This window comes from Natrix helvetica (assembly GCF_964273705.1).
Source record: "Natrix helvetica genome assembly, chromosome: 5".
Taxonomy (NCBI): Eukaryota; Metazoa; Chordata; class Lepidosauria; order Squamata; family Natricidae; genus Natrix; species Natrix helvetica.
Window position 1 is genome coordinate 148,137,073 of NC_138551.1, and position 20,870 is coordinate 148,157,942.

Consider the following 20,870-nt stretch of genomic DNA (forward strand, 5'->3'; position numbering starts at 1 on the left):
CAAACCACAATTCAAGTTAACCTAGAATGCAAAGTGTTGTGGTCCTTCCTCTTTGCTTATAATAGAGACCGGCTAAAAATACCCCAGCTTTCTTCTTTCAGATCCTAATAAAAGTTATTTATAATCCTAAATATTTCCTGCAATCGCGAGAAGATTCAGAATTGCATTAGCGGTGTGTGTGTGTGTGTGTGTGTGTGTGTGTGTGGTCCCTCCAAAAGCAAATTTGTAGAGACGGAAGAAAAGCATTTAAAAAAAAAAAACCTTGACAAATATTTGGCTTTTCTCTCCTTTTTAAAACTAATCTCTCTCTCTCTCTGTCTCTCTCTCCCTCTCTCTCTCTCTCTCTCTCTCCCTCTCTCTCTCCCTCCCTCCCTCCCTCCCTCTCTCTCTCTCTCTGTCTCTCTCTCCCTCTCTCTCTCTCTCTCTCTCTCTCTCTGTCTCTCTCTCCCTCTCTCTCTCCCTCCCTCCCTCCCTCCCTCTCTCTCTGTCTCTCTCTCTCTCTGTCTCTGTCTCTCTCTCTCTCTCTCTCTCTGTCTCTCTCTCTCTCTCTCTCTGGAAATTGGGTGGGTTGTATTAAATGTAATGCCTAATTATTATTTCATAGTGGTGTGTGTGTGTTTTTTTTAAAAATTTACCTGCTTTTTTGCACGGCGTGGGGAAAAAAACAACACATCTCAACCTGCAGATTCCTTGTCATAGCTGACTAATTTAATTGCACAGGGGCCTGAGTGAAACGTGAAGCCTTAGAAGCGTGTCGATTTCCAGTGGAGCCCGTTCCGTTTTAGCAAACCTCGGGTGCTAACCGACCGAACAAGGGTTGGAAGGGACCTTGTAGGTCATCTAGTCCAACCCCCTCCCCTCCCGCCCAAGCAGGAGACCCTACACCATTTCAGACAGATGGCAGCCCAGTCTCTTCTTGAAAGCCTCCAGGGATGAAGCTTCCACAACTTCTGGCTAACAGAATAATGACAGAGTAACAGAATTGGAAGGGACCTTGGAGGTCATCTAGTCCAACCCCTCCGCCCAAGCAGGAGACCATTTCTGACAATTCAAGTCTCTTCTTGAAATCGGGGCAGTCTATTCAAAGAGCAATTCTTATTTCTTATTTTGCATTCACGCAACGACACTTGCTACCGCTAACTTCCCCACAAAACCTGTCCGTTGTCGTTGGGCCTGCACGTTTATTTTGCTCCCCCCCCCTCCGAGAGCTCGGACTACAAATGCCATCATCCCCAGCTGGCACATGGCTAGGAATATAAAAATATTACCAGGATGGGGTTGTTGTTTTTTTCCCCTCCCCTCACCCAGTTTGAAAATTATGGACGGCTGAATCCCCCACGCGGCTTAGGTGAAGGGAACCAAGGGTCAGCTTCGAATGGTTAGATGCCTTAAGTAACCAGACCCCTGGACTCTCTATCCCTCCGGTCTGTGTGTGTGTGTGTGTGTGTGTTGTGGGTAGGTGTGGAGGCACGCAACTGCTTTTAAAGGACAGTGTGAATTCGAGTTGGCTGTGGGCGCTGGGAAATATTTCACGGAAAGTCCAGCTTCCCACATCTTCCCCGATTGCAAAAAATGTGCACCCCTAATGTACACTATATGGCCAAATGTATTTGCTCACCTGCCTTTACTCGCATATGAACTTAACTGTAAGTGGCATCCCATTCCTAATCCATAGGGTTCAATATGACCCTTGGGAGCTACAACAGCTCCAACCTTTCTGGGAAGGCTGTCCACAAGGTTGAGGAGTGTGTTGATGGGAATCTTTGACCATTCTCCCAGAAGCGCATTTGTGAGGTCACACACTGATGTTGGACGAGTTTACGTGGCCTACCACTTCGTGGCTGAGTTGCTGCCGTTCCCAAACACTCCCACGTTCTTATAACACAGTTGACAGTTGACTCTGGAATATTTAGGAGGGAGGGAATTTCACAACTGGGTTTGTTGCCCAGGTGGCATCCTATCACAGTTCCACTCTGGACTTCACTGAGCTCCTGAGAGCGGCCCATTCCTTCACCAAAGTTTGTTCAAACAGGCTGCATGCCTAGGGACTTGGTTTTATACCCCTGTGGCCATGGAATTGATGGGAACACCCGGTTCTGATTCTTTGGATGGGGGAGCGAATACTTTTGGCAATATAGTGTGTGTGTGTGGATGTGCTTTTAAAATACACAGCCGAACGGAAGACCTGCGTTCAATTGTACCCCTGCCCGGTGGCACGACGAGGTGTGGGCTCGTTTCTTTTCGCGACACCGCTACGGGGAGTTTGCGAAGTGGCGTTCGAAGGAAAGCGGCACGCGTTCAGTCCCCTCTTGGCGAAATGGGATTAGAATGACAAAAGAGTTGGAAGGGGCCCTGGAGGTCATCTAGCCCACCTCACCCCCCCTGCGGATCTTATGAGTGATTCGTAAATTTCGGGCGCTTGTATTTGGGATGGCTGTCAAAGGATCACTCTGCGTGCTGGCTTCCGACGAGCAAAGTCATTGGGCTGGGGGCGGGGGGAGGCAGATTCGCTTAATGACGGCACGGTTCATTTAACAACTCTGGCGATTCGCTTAGCAACGGTGTCTCCCCCCCCCCAAAAGGTGGCAAAATGGGGCAAAACCCAGGTAACAATGGCCTTGGTTAGCAAACGGAAAATTGGAGGCCCAGTTGTGGTCGTAAGTCGAGGACTACCCATTAAAAGAAAAATTAAAATTAAAACGTGGGCAGTGGCGTGGCATTTGTTCCACCAAGACCATCTCAGAAAGGAATGGCTAAAATTACAAGCACAGGAAATATGGGAAATTGTGTCTGTGTGTTCGGGTGTTTTTCGGTCTTTCCCGATCAGTTGGTGCCTTTTCCAATTAGATGGCTGCATTGATCTGAGTTTTGTTATGTTTGTAAATATTATCAATCAATCCCTGTGTTCTCTTGGTAAAGTTGGATAGGGAAATGAGATGACGTCATTCCGAAAGTTGGCTCACTTTGTTTTGTTGCCTTGTTCCATGTTTTGGTTGTGTCGTTTGAGTTCTTAATTCTTTCGGAAGGGCTGGGAAAGATGGACACAGACTGATAGGAATCGATCAGCAGTCTGATGTCTCTTAAGATGTGGTCCGTTGCTTGAACCTCAAGGCTTAAAAATCTTCCCCCCTGATCTCAAACGAGTGGGAGATAATCCTCTTTTTAATCCTGCCCCCATCGCCTAAAATTGACTCCAGCTAAGAACAAAGGGGAATGTTTAATAATTATTCATAATGTCAACAGAAAAGCCCATTTGGTCTAAATAATTTTGGATAGTTGCAAAAATGCCTGTTGTGATTTATTAAGACTCTCAGATCTGGCTTGCCAAAATCTCAGTGGCCATTAGGGGGCAACTTAGAGGGGGGGGGGAAACCGAGGTAACGCTGCCCCCTTGTGGTTGGTGGGATTTAGGCAACCTAGATCTGATCACTGTCAATTTATGGCATGTGGTGTTATGGTTCTTTTCTTTCCCCGTGCTGCCATATTTTTAAAAAAAATGCTTTTTAGCGATAGCATTTTTGGGAAGGTACGAAAGATGCCACATCTACTATCTATGTTGGAATGTGGGTACTACCAAAGAAATGCACCACATGGAGCAGGAGGAAAGAAGACCACCAAGAATGGTCTTCAGGAATATTTAGAATAGAATAGAATAGAATAGAATAGAATAGAATATGGAACGGAATAGAATTTATATTAGATTAGATTAATTAGAATAGAACAGAATAGAATAGAATAGAATAGAATAGAATAGAATAGAATAGAATAGAATAGAATATGGAATGGAATGGAATAGAATTTATATTAGATTAGATTAATTAGAATAGAACAGAATAAAATAGAATAGAATATGGAATGGAATTTATATTAGACTAGATTAATTAGAATAGAACAGAATAGAATAGAATATGGAATGGAATGGAATTTATATTAGATTAGATTAATTAGAATAGAACAGAATAGAATAGAATATGGAATGGAATGGAATTTATATTAGATTAATTAGAATAGAACAGAATAGAATAGAATATGGAATGGAATGGAATGGAATTTATATTAGATTAGATTAATTAGAATAGAACAGAACAGAACAGAATAGAATAGAATAGAATAGAATAGAATAGAATAGGGAATGGAATGGAATGGAATAGAATTTATATTAGATTAGATTAATTAGAATAGAACAGAATAAAATAGAATAGAATATGGAATGGAATTTATATTAGACTAGATTAATTAGAATAGAACAGAATAGAATAGAATATGGAATGGAATGGAATAGAATTTAGATTAGATTAGATTAATTAGAATAGAACAGAATAAAATAGAATAGAATATGGAATGGAATGGAGTATAATTTATATTAGACTAGATGAATTAGAATAGAACAGAACAGAATAGAATATGGAATGGAATGGAATGGAATGGAATGGAATAGAATTTATATTAGATTAGATTAATTAGAATAGAACAGAATAAAATAGAATAGAATATGGAATGGAATTTATATTAGACTAGATTAATTAGAATAGAACAGAATAGAATAGAATATGGAATGGAATGGAATAGAATTTATATTAGATTAGATTAATTAGAATAGAACAGAATAAAATAGAATAGAATATGGAATGGAATTTATATTAGATTAGATTAATTAGAATAGAACAGAATAGAATAGAATATGGAATGGAATGGAATTTATATTAGATTAGATTAATTAGAATAGAACAGAATAGATTAGAATAGAATAGAATAGAATAGAATAGAATAGAATGTGGAATGGAATGGAGTATAATTTATATTACATTAGATTAATTAGAATAGAACAGAATAGATTAGAATAGAATAGAATATGGAATGGAATGGAGTATAATTTATATTAGATTAGATTAGTTAGAATAGAACAGAATAGAATTCTTTATTGGCCAAGTGTGATTGGACACACAAGGAATTTGTCTTTGGTGCATAAGCTCTCCCCTTCAAACTGGCTAGACTCTCTATAGTCCAACCTGAGCAAAGACAGCAAAGCAAAGCTGAATTCCTTTTCTCCTTGTTGATGGTTGGTGAGTTGCAAACATTGATGAGCCCAGTGATAAAAATAAATGGCTCCTTCCCTCTTTCCCCCCATGCCTTCCTGATTCCCTTTGTTTGCTCTCCTTGATGTTTTATGGGGCTCTGTTTTTATTGCCTTCCAGACAAGAGAACAAGAAAAAACTGGCTGGGATCTTTGGGTTTGAAGCAGAGCACGAGAGAGATGTGACTTCAGACAAAATACTTCAATATATTCCTGCCAAGGTGAGTCCTTTTGGGGGACTGGATGTGCAATTCTCCTCCATCTCCTCCTTCGTCTGCAGTGGGCGAATCCCTACACAATGCACAGGGCTAATGCAAGGTGGGATGCTTTCGAATTCAGTACCGGTCATTTCCAGGCAGCCTGTGGCAGAGGATGATGGAAGCTGTCCTCCTTACCATTTGGAGGTTACAGAACTGGGGGGAAAACCTCTGGCTTTGCTGTCCCTGGAGATATAAGCCATGAAAAACCCGATCGTTTTTGCTTCTTGATGACCTCCCCCAAAAAAAACTATTGTTATCTCCAGTGGCTTCTGATCCATTTTTGAAATGTTGGGAAAAGAAAGCAAGGAAAGAAAGAAAGAGACAGGGAAGAAAGAAATGGGAAAAAAGGAAGGAAGGAAGCGACAGAGAAAAAAGAAAGAAAGAAAAGAAAAAGAAAAAGGGAGAGAGAGAGAGAGAGAAATAAAGAAAGGAAAAAAGGAAAGGAAGAGACAGAGAAAAAAGAAAGAAAGAAAAAGAAAAAGTGAGACAGGGACAGAGAGAGAAATAAAGAATAAAAGAAAGAAAAAGAGACAGAGAAAAAAGAAAGAAAAAAGAAAAAGTGAGATAGAGAGAAAGGGAGAGAGACAGAGGGAAAGAAAGAAAAGAAATAAAGAAAAAGAGAGACAGACAGAAAGAAGGAAAGAGAGAAAGAAAAAGAGTCAGGCAGAGAGAAACAGAAAGAGAAAGAAAGAGAGAAAGAAAGAGAGGGAAAAAGAAAGGAAGGAAGGAAGGAAGGAAAGAAAGAAAAAGAGACAGAGAAAGGAAGGAAGGAAGGATGAGAGAGAAAGACAGAAACAGAAAGGAAGGAAAGAAAGAAAAGAGAAAAGAAAGAAAGAAAAGAAAAGAAAAAGAGAGAGACAGAGAGAAACAGAAAGAGAGAAAGGAAAAGAGGGAGAAAGAAAGAGAGAGAGAGAGAAAAAAAGAAAGATAGATAAATGCACACCCATGGACAATTTTCTCTCTCTCCTATTTACTGTTAATTTCCCAGGGAAAGTGCAACCCAATTCCTGCCCACACAAGGCGTTGCAGACGCATAACCTCACCTCTTCTCCGGAAACTATACTTATACAAATGAGCCATCCCACAATCTGCCTCTTAGAACGAAAATCCCGAATAGGGACCAGCACCCTCCTTCCTGGTTCTCACGCTGGGCTTTTTTTCCCCATGGGTGGCGACGCGAAATACGGATCGTCCCTGATCCGTAGAGCCGGAGTTCTTTGCCAAAGGCACACAAAAAAAACCTTTTATGGATTAGCTCGTCTCGTTTTAACGCAGGGCTGCAGATGAGGCCTTTCCCCACCTTGTCAGAAGCCATAAATGCTCTTATTGTCAAGTAGTGTGTTTTTCAAACTTGGTCGCTTTAAGATGGGTGGACTTCAACTCCCAGAATTCCCTAGGGCAGGGGTCAGCAAACTGTGGCTCTGGAGCCGCATGTGGCTCTTTCCTCCCTCTACTGCGGCCCCGTCACCGGTCGACGCCACAATTTTGAGAGGAGCCTCCCAGAGGGGGGGGGGAGAGAAGTAGAGTGCGCCAGGAGAAGACTCTTTGGCAAGGGGAGGGTTTTCCAGTTGTCTCCACAATTGTTTTGGGCTTTCGGTTAGGACAGGTAGAGGAAAAAGGAGGCCGCGCTAGGAGGAGACTCTATGGTGGGGGAACTGGACTTCCAGTCGGCTCTATAATTGATAGGGCTTTCGGTTAGGACAGGTAGAGGAAAAAGGAGGCCACGCTAGGAGGAGACTCTATGGTGAGGGAACCGGACTTCCGGTCGGCTCCACAATTGATAGGGATTTCGGTTAGGACAGGTAGAGGAAAAAGGAGGCCACGCTAGGAGGAGACTCTATGGTGAGGGAACCGGACTTCCGGTCGGCTCCACAATTGATAGGGCTTTCGGTTAGGACAAGTAGAGGAAAAAAGGATGCCACGCTAGGAGGAGACTCTATGGTGAGGGAACCGGACTTCCGGTCGGCTCCACAATTGATAGGGCTTTCTGGAGCGCCTCGAACACAGATGGCTTACTCTCTGGAAACAAATACAGTGGGGGATAAGACACCCCTAACACCCCTTGGTGTCTGTATATGTGTCTGTGTGTGTGTGTGTGTGTGTGTGTTCCAACATAACTCTGGAACGCCTGGGCTGCTAAAATGAAAAGGAATGAATTATATCTATAGTGTCAAATCACAGTACTTTCAACAGTGATAGTGTATATTTTGGATTCAGTTTCTGTTAAGATACAGCCTGTTGTGCCTTAAAATGACTTCTACTGTACAGCACAGTGGAGTTGCCATGGTAATGGCTTCGCAGTACTCCAAAAGGGGGCTCTCTGTGGTAAGGGGGATTTGTTCCGGGCAACGCCGGTTTATCAGCTAGTAATATATAATACAAAAGTACAAAAGAAAATAGTAAGTAAATAGAGGAGGGAAAAGGAAAGGGAAAAGTGAAGGACAAGGGGAAGAAAGAAAGAAAAGATGCTGTCTTCCAACTCTCTTTGGTGCAGTCGAATAAGATAATAACACCACGCCTCAACCTTTTTTTCTTTTACATAATCGTATAAACTAGCCATTTCTGTAGCAACAAACCGATCTAATCGGTAAAACCCAAAAGCAAAGTTTCATTCCTCCCCCTCAAGCACAAAGTCCAGGAATGGTTTCCAAGTAGAAACAAAAGTAATCGGTTTTCTTTTGTCAAAGCAGTCAATTTGGCCATCTATGCTATCTCCGTAGTTACTAAACTACCGCTGTTTGCTTGAAGGGGGTTGTGAAACGCCACGCGTCATTGGATGTCAGCCCATGTTTGAAGGCTTAGCGTGTTCTCTAACCCCCACGAATTAACGGGTAGTCCTCCAGTTAACGTCTGTAAGCGTGACCAGAATTTTCATGGCTCAGTATGGCGCTTGTGAAGTGAGCCGAGCCCAATTTTTGCGACCTTTTATTGCCACGGTTGTTAAGCAAAACCATTACAGGCGTTAAGTGAATAAAACGGTCGTTAAGCGAATCTGGCTTAATCTTGGCTTATTGGAAGCTGACTGGGAAGGGTGCAGATGGTGATTAGATGACCTGGATATACGCATCTCTTGGTTGCCAAATGCCAAAATATTGATTATGTGACTTTAGGGATATTATTATAAGTCCCCTTTTTTTCAATGACGCTGTAACTTCAAATGGTCACTACTTCCGTTTGAGAAATCATGGCTTGATGCCAGGTGTCATTCTCTATTTGAAAATTGTATTTGTTTATCAGAATAAAAGATATCAAGAAAATAGAAATAATGGGAGACAGGAAGGAAAAGAAGAAAGGAAAGTGTGGTTTAAAAAGAGAGAGAGAGAGAAAGAAAGAAAGAAAGAAAGAGAAGGAAGGAAGGAAGGAAGGAAGGAAGGAAGGCACTGAATTCCAACTCTCTTTAGTCCAGTCGAAGATAATAAAACTACAACCTCAACTTTTTTTCTTCTTTTAGACAATCACATATAGTAGCCATTTCTGTAACAACAAACCTATCTTATCAGCAAAACCAGAATCAAAGCATCCTCCTTACCACCCCAAGCACAAAAATCAGAAGCCATGTCCAAATTAAAAACAAAATTAAGTATCTTCTTTCCTTTAGCTAAAACAATGAATTTAGCCATCTCTATCTGGAATAACAAAGTTGGAAGGGACCTTAGAGGTCTTCTAGTCTAACCCCCTGCTCAGGCAGGAAACCCTACACCGTTTCAGACAAATAGCTATCCAACCTCTTTGTAAAGATTTCCAGTGTTGGGGCATTCACAACTTCTGGAGGCAACTTCTCTTCCACTGATTAATTGTTCTCATTGTCAGTAAATTTCTCCTTAGTTCTAGGTTGCTTCTCTCCTTGATTAGTTTCCACCCATTGCTTCTTGTCCTGCCTTCAGGTGCTTTGGAGAATAGTTTGACTCCCTCTTCTTTGGGGCAGCCCCTGAGATATTGGAACACTGCTATCATGTCTCCCCTAGTCCTTCTTTTAATTCAACTAGACATACCCAGTTCCTGCAACCGTTCTTCATATGTTTTATCCTCCAGCCCCCCAATCCTCTTTGTTGCTCTTCTCTGCACTCTTCCTAGAGTCTCAACCTCTTTTTTACATCATGGAGACCAAAACTGGATGCCGTATTCCAAGTGTGGCCTTACCAAGGCTTTATAAAGTGGGATTAACACTTCACGTGACCTTGATTCTATCCCTCTGTTGATGCAGCCTAGAACTGGGTTGGCTTTTTTGGCAGCTGCTGCACACGGCTGGCTCCTATTTAAAGGATTGTCCACTAGGACTCCAAGATCCCTCTCACAGTTACTACTATTGAGCAAGGTACCACCTATACTGTACCTGTGCATTTCGTTTTTCTTGCCTAAATGTAGAACCTTACTCTTTTCACCCTTGAATTTCATTTTGTGAGATAGTGCCCAATATTCAACTTTGTCAAGATGCTTCTGTATCTTAAGCCTGTCTTCTGGAGTGTTGGCTATCTTTCTCTCCGGCTGTGGGAAAGAATATATATATTTCTGTTTATGCCTGTTAATCTTTATAAACTATCACTGTTTATATGAAGACAATTTACTCTCTCAAAATGCCGTGTGTCGGGGCTTGGAGAAGATTTTGAAAAAAGAAAAGAAAGTTTCTTTTCACAATCCCATCCGGCTTCGCACACACCCCGAATAAAAAATAAGCGAGGGAAGCACCCAACAAATAGCACCTTCCTATCCTTTGATTATTGTTGTTATTATTTTTTCCCATCACCTTCATTTATGACGCAACGGCCTGTCCAAAGGTGACATCAACCTCGCCTGGCGCCAATTCCTAGTGATTAAACCCAGAGTCACTCCAAAGCCATTGCATTCCTTTCCTGGAGTTTAACTTTTAACTTGCCTCGCCTTGGTACGAAACAAAGCCAAACATGTCCCTGCAAGTCGTACCTGGTCAGACCCAGCCGAGAAAGCAAATTTTGGAAAGGGAAACTGAATTAAAAGCACTCGGAAAGTATCCCATTGATCCAAATACCAAATAGATTTCACACATAGAATCCACTGCGGCTGGACGCTGGGAAAAAAGTGAAATCTGTAAATTATCCTTCCCTTTTACACACGTGCGCGGCGTACACAAACACACACAGAGATAGGAGAAACGAGAGAAATTATAGATAGATAGATAGATAGATAGATAGATAGATAGATGATAGATAGATAGAGGAGAGAGAAGAGAGCAATGATAGATAGATAGACAGGCAGACAGAGATAAAGAGAGAGAGAAGAGAGAAGAGAGAGAGATGGTAGGTAGGTAGGTATGAGAGAGAAGAGAGAGATGATAGATAGACACAGACAAACAGACAGGCAGACAAGAGAAGAGAGAGAGATCATAGGTAGGTATGAGAGAGAAGAGAGAGGTGATAGATAGACACAGACAGACAGACAAGAGAAGAGAAAGAGAGATGATAGGTAGATAGGTATGAGAGAGAAGAGAGAGATGATAGATAGATAGATAGATAGATAGATAGATAGATAGATAGATAGATAGATAGATAGATAGATGATAGATAGATGATAGATAGATGATAGATAGATAGATAGATAGATAGATAGATAGATAGATAGATAGTAGGGAGGTAGATAGATAGATAGATAGATAGATAGATAGATAGATATTTATTTATTTATTTATTTATTATTAGCACTTATATACCGCCCCCTCTCCCGAAAGGGACTCGGGGCGGTGTACAGTCCGCATTAAAAAACACCAAATAAAATACATGTATGCATAGGAGGAGGATAAAATAGACCAAAACTGTACAGCTAATAAATAAACAATATAAAATTTAAAATATCATACAATTTATACACTATCCCTCTAAAAGCCAGTAAAAAGTATATGCCAGGGGGGGGTAGACGTTGTAAATTATGCCAAACCAGCCAGTCGGAACAGGTGTGTCTTCAGTTTCTGTCGGAAGGAGCGGAGGTCAGTAGTGGTTCTAATGTCGGGGGGGAGGTCATTCCAGAGGGTTGGGCCCATCACAGAGAAGGATCTACTCCTAGGTGTCGCCCGCTGGCATTGCCTAGCGGACGGCACCAGGAGAAGGCCCTCCCTGTGTGAGCGGATAGGTCGCAGGGACGTGTGTGGTAGGATGCGATCCTGCAGATAACTAGGTCCTCCGCCATGGAGCGCTTTAAAGATGGTGATCAATACCTTGAAACGCACCCGAAAGGCTACAGGTAGCCAGTGCAGCTCGCGCAGGAGAGGTGTTACGTGGGAGTAACGGGTACTTCCCATAATAACCCGCGCGGCTGCGTTCTGAACTAGCTGCAGTCTCCGGACGCGTCCCAAGGGAAGCCCCATGTAGAGGGCGTTGCAGTAGTCCAGGCGAGACGTCACCAGCGCATGAGTGACCGTGCGCAAGGCACTCCGGTCCAGTAGGGGGCGCAATTGGCGCACCAGGCGAACCTGGTGGAATGCCCCCCTTGCCACGGCTGCCACATGGTCCTCCATTGACAGCCGGGCATCAAGGAGGACACCCAAATTGCGCGCCCGCTCCACAGGGGACAACTGTTCGCCCCCTATGGCCAGCGATGGAGTCAGCTGGCTGAACCGAGGTGCCGGCAACCACAGCCACTCGGTCTTGGAGGGGTTGAGTTTGAGTCTGTTGTCCCCCATCCAGACCCCGACGGCCTCCAAACACCGGGACATCACTTCGACAGCCTCGTTGGGGTGGTTTGGGGTTGAAATATACAGCTGAGTATCATCAGCGTAGAGATGGTACTCAACCCCAAAACCACGGATGATCTCACCCAGCGGCTTCACATATGCGTTGAACAGGAGAGGCGAGAGGACCGACCCCTGTGGCACCCCACAAGTGAGTGGCCTCAGGGACGACCTCTGTCCCCCTGTCAACACACATTGCTTCCGGTCGGAGAGGTAGGAGCCGAACCACCGCAAAACGGTGCCTCCGACTCCCATCCCATAGATAGATAGATAGATAGATGATAGATAGATATAGGAGAGAGAAGAGAGAGGTGATAGATAGACACAGGCGGACAGACAAGAGAAGAGAAAGAGAGATGATAGGTAGATAGGTATGAGAGAAGAGAGAGATGATAGATAGATAGATAGATAGATAGATAGATAGATAGATGATAGATAGATGATAGATAGATGATAGATGATAGATGATAGATGATAGATAGATAGATAGATAGATAGATAGATAGATAGATAGATAGATAGATATAGGAGAGAGAAGAGAGAGGTGATAGACACAGGCGGACAGACAAGAGAAGAGAAAGATGATAGGTAGATAGGTATGAGAGAAGAGAGAGATGATAGATAGATAGATAGATATAATAGATAGATAGATAGATAGATAGATAGATAGATAGATAGATAGATAGATAGATAGATAGATAGATAGATATAGAGAGAGAGGAGAGAGAAGAGAGAGATGATAGATAGACAGACAAACACACAGACAGACAGGGAGAGAGAGAGAGAAGAGAGATGGTAGGTAGGTATGAGAGAGAAGAGAGGTGATAGATAGACACACAGACAGACAAGAGAAGAGAAAGAGAGATGATAGGTAGATATAATAGATGATAGATAGATAGATAGATAGATAGATAGATAGATAGATAGATAGATAGATAGATAGATAGATAGATAGATAGATAGATATAGAGAGAGAGGAGAGAGAAGAGAGAGATGGTAGGTAGGTAGGTATTAGAGAGAAGAGAGAGGTGATAGATAGACACACAGACAGACAAGAGAAGAGAAAGAGAGATGATAGGTAGATATAATAGATGATAGATAGATAGATAGATAGATAGATAGATAGATAGATAGATAGATAGATAGATAGATAGATAGATAGATGAAAGAGCAGTCAACAGATTAAGCTAAACATTACGCTAACCAAATCCTTTTGTTAACCATCTGTTATTGTATTTGTCGCGTAGAAAGTCCACAAATGGTTTCCAGTCTTTTATAAAAACTTTTTTCCCCTGTTTTGTATTTTCCCTTTTATAATAAAGTAAACTTACTTAAAAGGAAAAAAAGTTTACACTGAGAGCTGCGTGGCGTACAAATAGGACGAGCTGACTTCTTTTTTCCCTTTTCATTACACATCCTAGTTAAATGTGGTTGCAAAAAATCGACAATGCATTATTCTCTGTTTCTTCTTGCTTTCAGTGCAGGGAGGGAGGGAGGGAGGGAGGATGTTTTGCAAGGTTTGACACCCCCCCTCCCCCAAGGTAGAGAAAGGTCAGGAAATTAGAGGCCGCAATTCCCCTTGGCAGGGAGGGAGGATGGGATTTGTAGTTGCAAAGGTGCTTTGGCGTATAGAGAGTGTGAGGTGCCTGCTTCAACACACCCCTCCCTGCTGAGCCGCAGATGAGGTCATAGCCGTGAATTCCTGAGTAAGATACCACTATAGTATGAATAATTGGCCATCATTAAAGCTCCCGGGAAGCCAGGAGAATAAATAGACCTAACCGATACTGGAAAATCCCTCTTTTGTTCTTGGCTCTCTGCATAGATTAAAAAAAAGCAAGGAAAATGGGGCAAAATAATATTTCCTAATTCATCTTCTACATCATCTTCTCTCTGTCATTCTCCCTCTCTGTCTCTCTCTCTTTCTTTCTCTCTCTTTCTGTATAACTTTCTCTCTCTGTCATTCTCTGTATCTCTTTCTCTGTAACTTTCTCTCTCTGTGTGTACCTCTCTCTGTATATCTCTCTCTGTCTGTATCTCTCTGTCTCTATCTTTCTCTCTTATCTCTCTCTGTCATTTTCTCTCTGTATCTCTCTCTGTGTGTCATTCTCTCTCTGTCATTCTCTCTCTGTATCTCTCTCTCTGTCATTCTCTCTCTCTCTCTGTACCTCTCTCTTTGTCATTCTCTCTCTCTCTTTCTCTCTCTTTCTCTCTTTCTCTGTAGCTCTCTCTGTCCTTCTCTGTATCTCTCTGTCATTCTCTCTCTCTGTATCTCTCTCTCTCTTTCTCTCTTTCTCTGTACCTCTCATTCTCTCTGTGTATCGCTTTCTCTCTCTTTCTCTGTATTTCTCTCTCTCTGTATCTCTCTCTCTGTGATTCTCTCTGTATCTCTCTCTGTGTCATTCTCTCTCTGTCATTCTCTCTCTGTATCTCTCTCTCTGTCATTCTCTCTCTCTCTCTGTACCTCTCTCTTTGTCATTCTCTCTCTATCTCTTTCTCTCTCTTTCTCTCTTTCTCTGTAGCTCTCTCTGTCCTTCTCTGTATCTCTCTGTCATTCTCTCTCTCTTTCTCTCTCTCTCTCTTTCTCTCTTTCTCTGTACCTCTCATTCTCTCTCTGTATCGCTTTCTCTCTCTTTCTCTGTATTTCTCTCTCTCTGTATCTCTCTCTCTGTGATTCTCTCTGTATCTCTCTCTCTTTGTATCTCTCTGTATCTCTCTGTATCTCTCTCTCTCTCTCTGTATCTCTTTCTCTCTCTGTATCTCTCTCTGTCATTTTCTCTCTGTATCTTTCTGTGTACCTCTCTCTGTCTGTGTATCTCTCTCTGTCTATATCTTTCTCTGTATCTTTCTCTCTTATCTCTCTTTGTCATTTTCTCTCTGTATCTCTCTCTGTCTTTCTCTCTCTCTGTCTCTCTCTGTGTGTCATTCTCTCTCTCTGTGTGTATCTCTGTCATTTTCTCTGTCTCTCTCTGTCTCTCTCTGTATCTCTCTCTGTCGTTTTCTCTCTCTCTGTCTCTCTCTCTGGAAACCTTTATTAGTGTGACATTACTGTTGAAAAAAATGGCCTTTGAGGTGCCCCAGGGGCATACCTCGCAGGGCTGGTGTTTGCCTAGGAGTCAGAGTTCCCCCTCCCCTTCTGCAGGCTTATAAAACTCCACGCTAAAATAATGTTTCGTCTCACGACACGTGAGGGTTTTTTTTTTTGTTGTTGTTGTTTCCAGAATGAGTCACACTGACTTCATGATCATATGGAAAGATGCCTGGGGTGTGGGCATTGTGCCCCCGCTCAGTTTTGGGGCAGGCCTGGTATTCTCGCCACCACGAGACATTTAAAGGGAAAAGACACCCCTGCGGGATTATTGTTATTATGTTAAATCCATTTCTTTCCAGCAAACGTGTAGGCGAACGCAAAACTCCCTTGGCAAATCCTTAATTTTCTGGATTTCGGATCATCCATTTCATTTCAATCCTGCCCAGCTAGGTGTTAGTGAGCCTAATGAGATAATGTCGCATCACGGATTAGTTCAAGCAGGTCTGTGCCGAATTTTACCGGCTCGGGAACCTGGGAAAGAGGAAAATCTGGTTGCCTTGCAAAGAAGAAAGGGTGTCTCTAATTAAAGGTGGAGGTGTGGCTGTCCTTGACGATGTATGTAAGGGTGGTGTGAGAGAAAGTGGAAAGGAGAAGGAGGAGAAAGAAAAAAAAAAAGGATTTCCCAGGCCTTCCTTTCCACGTTCCTTCTAGCTAGCAAAATCTGGAGCGATTTGCCGAACGAGGCACGCGTGCGTAACGCAGTTTGCTAAATGCAACTGTTGAATGCAGAAGGTTGGTCGAGGTAAGGGAGGGAGGGGTTGAATGAAGGGGCTTTGAAAATGCAGGCTTGGGGCAGTGTCTGTGGGGAGTATGGATGTTGGGGGAGGGAAGGGAGCTAAAAGTGCTCCTGTATTAAATAACCCCCCCCCCGCCCAATGCAAGGAGAGAAAGAGATTCTGCACTGCATGGACCAATGACCCATAGATGGGTGGGGGTCCGGCTTCTTCTACTGCTGGTTCGCTCAGGGACGCGCTTTTTGTGCGCTTGATGCGCGCTATGTGCACATGCGTAGTAGGTAAAAAAAAAATGCTCAGAAGCAAAAAACAAGATGGCGGCTCCTATGGTGCCACTGATAGAACCGGTTCGGGGGCGTGGCCAGCTGAACTACCTACTCGGCCGAACTGATACGAAACCCACCTCTGCCCATAGACCCATAATGCAATACGGCCTGCCCCCATGCGCATGCGACGCCCCCCCCCCCCAATTATTTTAGCAACTGGTTCTCTGTCCAGTTGCCGCGTGGGCAGGGCCAACGTGGGCGTGGCCTACTCGGCCTCCTGCACCATGGCGGGTGGGACAAGGATTTTCACCCTCCCCAGGGTCTGGATGCTTCCTTTGAGCCTCCAGGAAGGTGAAACCATCCTCCCCTGGGCTCCAGAGGCCCCCTGGAGGCCGGGAAACAGGGCCGTTATCGGACTTCCGGAACTTCCGGCAGGCTCGTTTTTCACTCTCCCAGAGCCTTTGCGTGGGCCCTGCACTTAACAGGCATCCAAAACGGATCGCGCGGAGATGCCTGGGACCAAAAACAGAGTGCAGGGGGGGCACCACACACCCCTGTGCCCCCCCCCCTCATCGCCATCACAGGCATAGACTAACTCTGGATTTGTGGGTGCTTATTTCAGAACTGTGGGCCTATGTTTGCACGGAGATTCTCTGGGTGCCAAATAAATATGCGTTGAATTGCATCTTGTTGTAAGGGATTTGCCAGCTAGAAAATTTCCCGCTTGGGGAGGTGTCCTGTTATACCTCTGTATGATTCCCTGTTCTGCTCTTCCTTCTTTCCAGTTGGCCTTCCCCTCCCACACAGGTAGTCCTCGTCTTACCACCAGAATTGAAACCGCGAATTGACGTGGCTAAGCGAAACGTTTGTTAAGTGAATTTTGCCTGGTTTTACTTCCACCACCCTCGTTGTTAAAAGTGAATCCCTGCCGTTAAGTGAGTTTGTGAAGGGAATCTGCCTTCCCCATCTGACTTTGCTCGTCAGAAGATCACCAAGGGGGGATCACGTGACCTCGGGACATTGCGACCGTCATAAAGATGAATCGGTCACTGATCACGTAACCGTGGAGGTGCCTCAACGGTCATAAGAGTGGAAAACGGCCGTACGTTGCTTTTTTCAGTGCCCATGTCCCTTGGAATGGTGACTAAACAAACGCTTGTAAGTCCGAGCAAGTCAAACCGTTGTAAAGTAGAGGTTTGCGATTCGCTTTTATACATGATAATTAAACGGAGTTGCGAATTGATTGAACGTGGCAATAGAAGGACAATTAAGCAGGGGTTAAAATATATGAAACATGGACATATATAGAACTTTTAAGATGATGAACAAAGTGAGGTGTACTGCTCATTATTCTATGTAGTAGATTAAGGGAATTGTAATGAACATTGAACAGTGAGGATTGCCATTTATAGACAATTAAGGCTAATCTAATCCAAGATATGGAAAAATGGAGAAGGAACATGAAACACAGCTTCAATGGGAAACTATTGAGATTTAAAGACAGAATCCCAAATTGGGGGGCGTGTAAGGATGTATAATTATATAAATATAATGCTGAGAATAGCTGGGAATTGTAACCAGGTCTACATCTCGGCCAAAGTTAGGCTGGGGGTGGGGGGAGGGTTTTAAAAGCACAATGACTATATATGTATACTTTTTTGTCCTATTTTTTTAAAAAGGAGGAGGAAGATATATGTTAAAATTAAATATGTATATTGAAAAGGAACTATAAATAACCATCAACATAAAATGGAGCTTGCTCAGAAGCTGAAATACACCTAGTAAATGAGAGGAAGAGTGTGAAGTAGAGGAGAGAGGTAAGGGAAGAAGAGAGGGATAGGGGAGAGGGCAAGCGGGGAAGAGGAGGAGAGAAAGGAAGAATGGAAAGGGAAGAGAGGAGAAGGAGAGAGGAAGGGGAAGTAGAGAAGAGAAGGATGAGAGAGGGAAGAAAGGAGGTAGGGAGAGGGAGGAGAGAGGAAGAAGAAAGTGATGGATAAGGTACACATACGTTGTATGGAGAGCAGAAGAGCCAATCATTGTTTTTGGGAGTTGACGGCAAGACGAATTGATGTAAACATTTAATAATACAATACGACGTTCACTATGTAATAGTATAGATGTGATTATATGTTATGAAAATGAAAAAAAAAACTTTATATATATATAAAGAAAGAGGGAGTAGTGACCTTCCTCCCATATTTAGGCATACCAGGGGTTGTAACACAAATACATACCTATTTCCCTGGCTCAACTGATAAGGAGGCGAGCCTGTGGCTTAGTGGCTAAGACTTCTGCCTAAGATATAATACAGCCCAGGTTCGAATCCCAGTAAGGGTATGGCTAGCTGATGAGAGCTAATTAGCTCGAAATAGATCTATACTAGTCTCCCTTTATTTATTTATCAGTACAAATAAAACATATTATATATATATATATATATATATATATATATATATATATATATATATATATATATATATATATATATATATATATATATATATATATATATATATATATATATATATATGTATATATATGTTATAAATCAAGGATTACCTTTATGGCAGAATAACTTGCTTTCCTGGTTAGAACAGGTACTCATTCAGAGACAAAAGCGAATGCATGCTTCCTCCTTTATAACTCTCCTACATAGACGTTTTCTCAGCCATTGTGAACCTTGGGTTAGAGCACAGATTCTATAATTAAAGGCTTGCTCCACTAGGGAAAGTGGCACTCGATATTATAATTAACGGCTTATCCTTCGCAATTAGAAATAAAACTTTTTTTTTTAAGCTTAAAGGTTTTCTAGTGTCTGCGGTCAGCCTAAGGACAGTCATTTCCCACAGAGCATCTTTGGGGGGGGGAGAAATGGAGAGAAATCTTATTTTTAGCGATTTGCTAAATGCACATAACAGCTGTTTTCTCCTATTGTGTTAAGCCGCCAAAAGTATTTCAACCCTTGCCTCCCAAATCTGGGTAAAATTCCCCAAAATTGTATAAAAATGGTTTTCCTTTCCATAAGGCCATATGTTTTTTTTCTGTACAGCAAGTAAAAGGAGTTGTTTGAAAAGTTTGGAAAGCATTGGTTTAAACCAAATGTATTTAGTTATTTAAAGCATTTATATTGCTGTCCATGTTATAACAAACTCAGGCTGGCTCCCAGTCAAAAAATTAAAATAATATAGGAAAAGGTTTCCCCTCGCACATACGTGCCAGTCGTTCCCGACTCTAGGGGGCAGTAGTCATCTCCGTTTCAAAGCCGAAGAGCCAGCGCTGTCCGAAGACGTCTCCGTGGTCATGTGGCCGGCATGACTCAACTCCCGAAGGCGCACAGAACGCTGTTCCCTTCCCACCAAAGGTGGTTCCTATTTTTCTCCTTGCTTTCGAACTGCTCGGTTGGCAGAAGCTGGGACAAGTCGCGGGAGCTCCCTCCGTTACGCGGCGCTAGGGATTTGAACCGCCGAACTGCCGACCTTTCTGATCGACAAGCTCAGTGTCTTAGCCACTGAGCCATAGCGTCCCTATCGTAATATTAGGAATTATAATAAATTGTGATCAGAGTCACCCTGGATTGATTAAACTATGCTTTACTGCTCCAAAATGCAAGCAGGAATTGCTGTGATACAGGATGCCTCTTCCTATCCCTGCAGGTAGAAAGCCAGCTCCTTTTTCTCCCTGATATGCTTATTTTCTGCATGCAGGGATTTCTTTGACCCAGTCTGGAGAAACAGGCAAATTTTCCCCTCGCGTTGCATCTTTCTGTTCGGTTGTGTTGTGACTTGCCGGCGTAATCTCACTTTATCTTCCGCAGCGAGTGGCAGCTGTTCAATAGAAAACAACTTAATTTCTGCTTTCTGGATTGCAGCTTAATTGCCCTTTGGTGGGGCAGCTAAATCGCTTGGCAGCTTCTATTTTCAGTGAGGGGGGGTTGGCTGATGCCGCGAGGAAGATTACGGCTTGTCCATGCGAATGTTTCAGTGGACCGAAAAGGAAAGGCGGCTTGCTGATTTTTTTGGGTGGCCGACTGGTGACGGGAGAAACTTGATGAAGTATTGTGTGCAGGGGTGGGATTGAAAAATGTTAGCAATTGGTCAGAGGTGGTATTCAGCAGGTTCTGACCAGTTCTGGAGAACCGGTAGCGGAAATTTTGAGTAGTTCGGAGAACCGGTAAATACCACCTCTGACTGGCCCAGCCCCCATCTATAGTCCCAGCTGATCAGGAGGGAATGGGGATTTTGCAGTATCCTTCTCCTGGAGTAGGGAAGGAATGGGAATTTTGCAGTTTCCTTCTCCTGGAGTGGGGAGGGAATGGGGATTTTGCAGTATCCTTCCCCTGGAGTGGGGAGGGAATGGAGATTTTGCAGTATCCTTCTCCTGGAGTGGGGAGGGAATGGGGATTTTGCAGTATCCTTCCCCTGGAGTGGGGAGGGAATGGAGATTTTGCAGTTTCCTTCTCCTGGAGTGGGGAGGGAATGGAGATTTTGCAGTTTCCTTCTCCTGGAGTGGGGAGGGAATGGGGATTTTGCAGTATCCTTCCCCTGGAGTGGGGAGGGAATGGGGATTTTGCAGTATCCTTCCCCTGGAGTGGGATGGGAGTGGAGATTTTGCAGTATTTTTGCAGTTCAGTGGAACAGCTTGCCTCCAGAAGTTGTGAATGCCCCAACACTGGAAGTCTTTAAGAAGATGATGGATAGCTATTTGTCTGAAACGGTATAGGGTTTCCTGCCTAGGCAGGGGGTTGGACT

The 20,870-nt window shown here is 43.2% G+C and overlaps 1 protein-coding gene across 1 annotated transcript in view; it reads left to right on the forward strand.

The window, feature by feature from the left end:
• PLEKHN1 (pleckstrin homology domain containing N1) overlaps positions 1-20,870 on the forward strand; it is a 57,921-nt gene that overhangs the window by 2,309 nt on the left and 34,742 nt on the right. Inside the window, exon 2 of the mRNA XM_081954936.1 lies at positions 5,196-5,295. Within this exon, the coding sequence (XP_081811062.1) occupies positions 5,196-5,295 (100 nt within the window). The remainder of the gene's footprint in view (positions 1-5,195; positions 5,296-20,870) is intronic.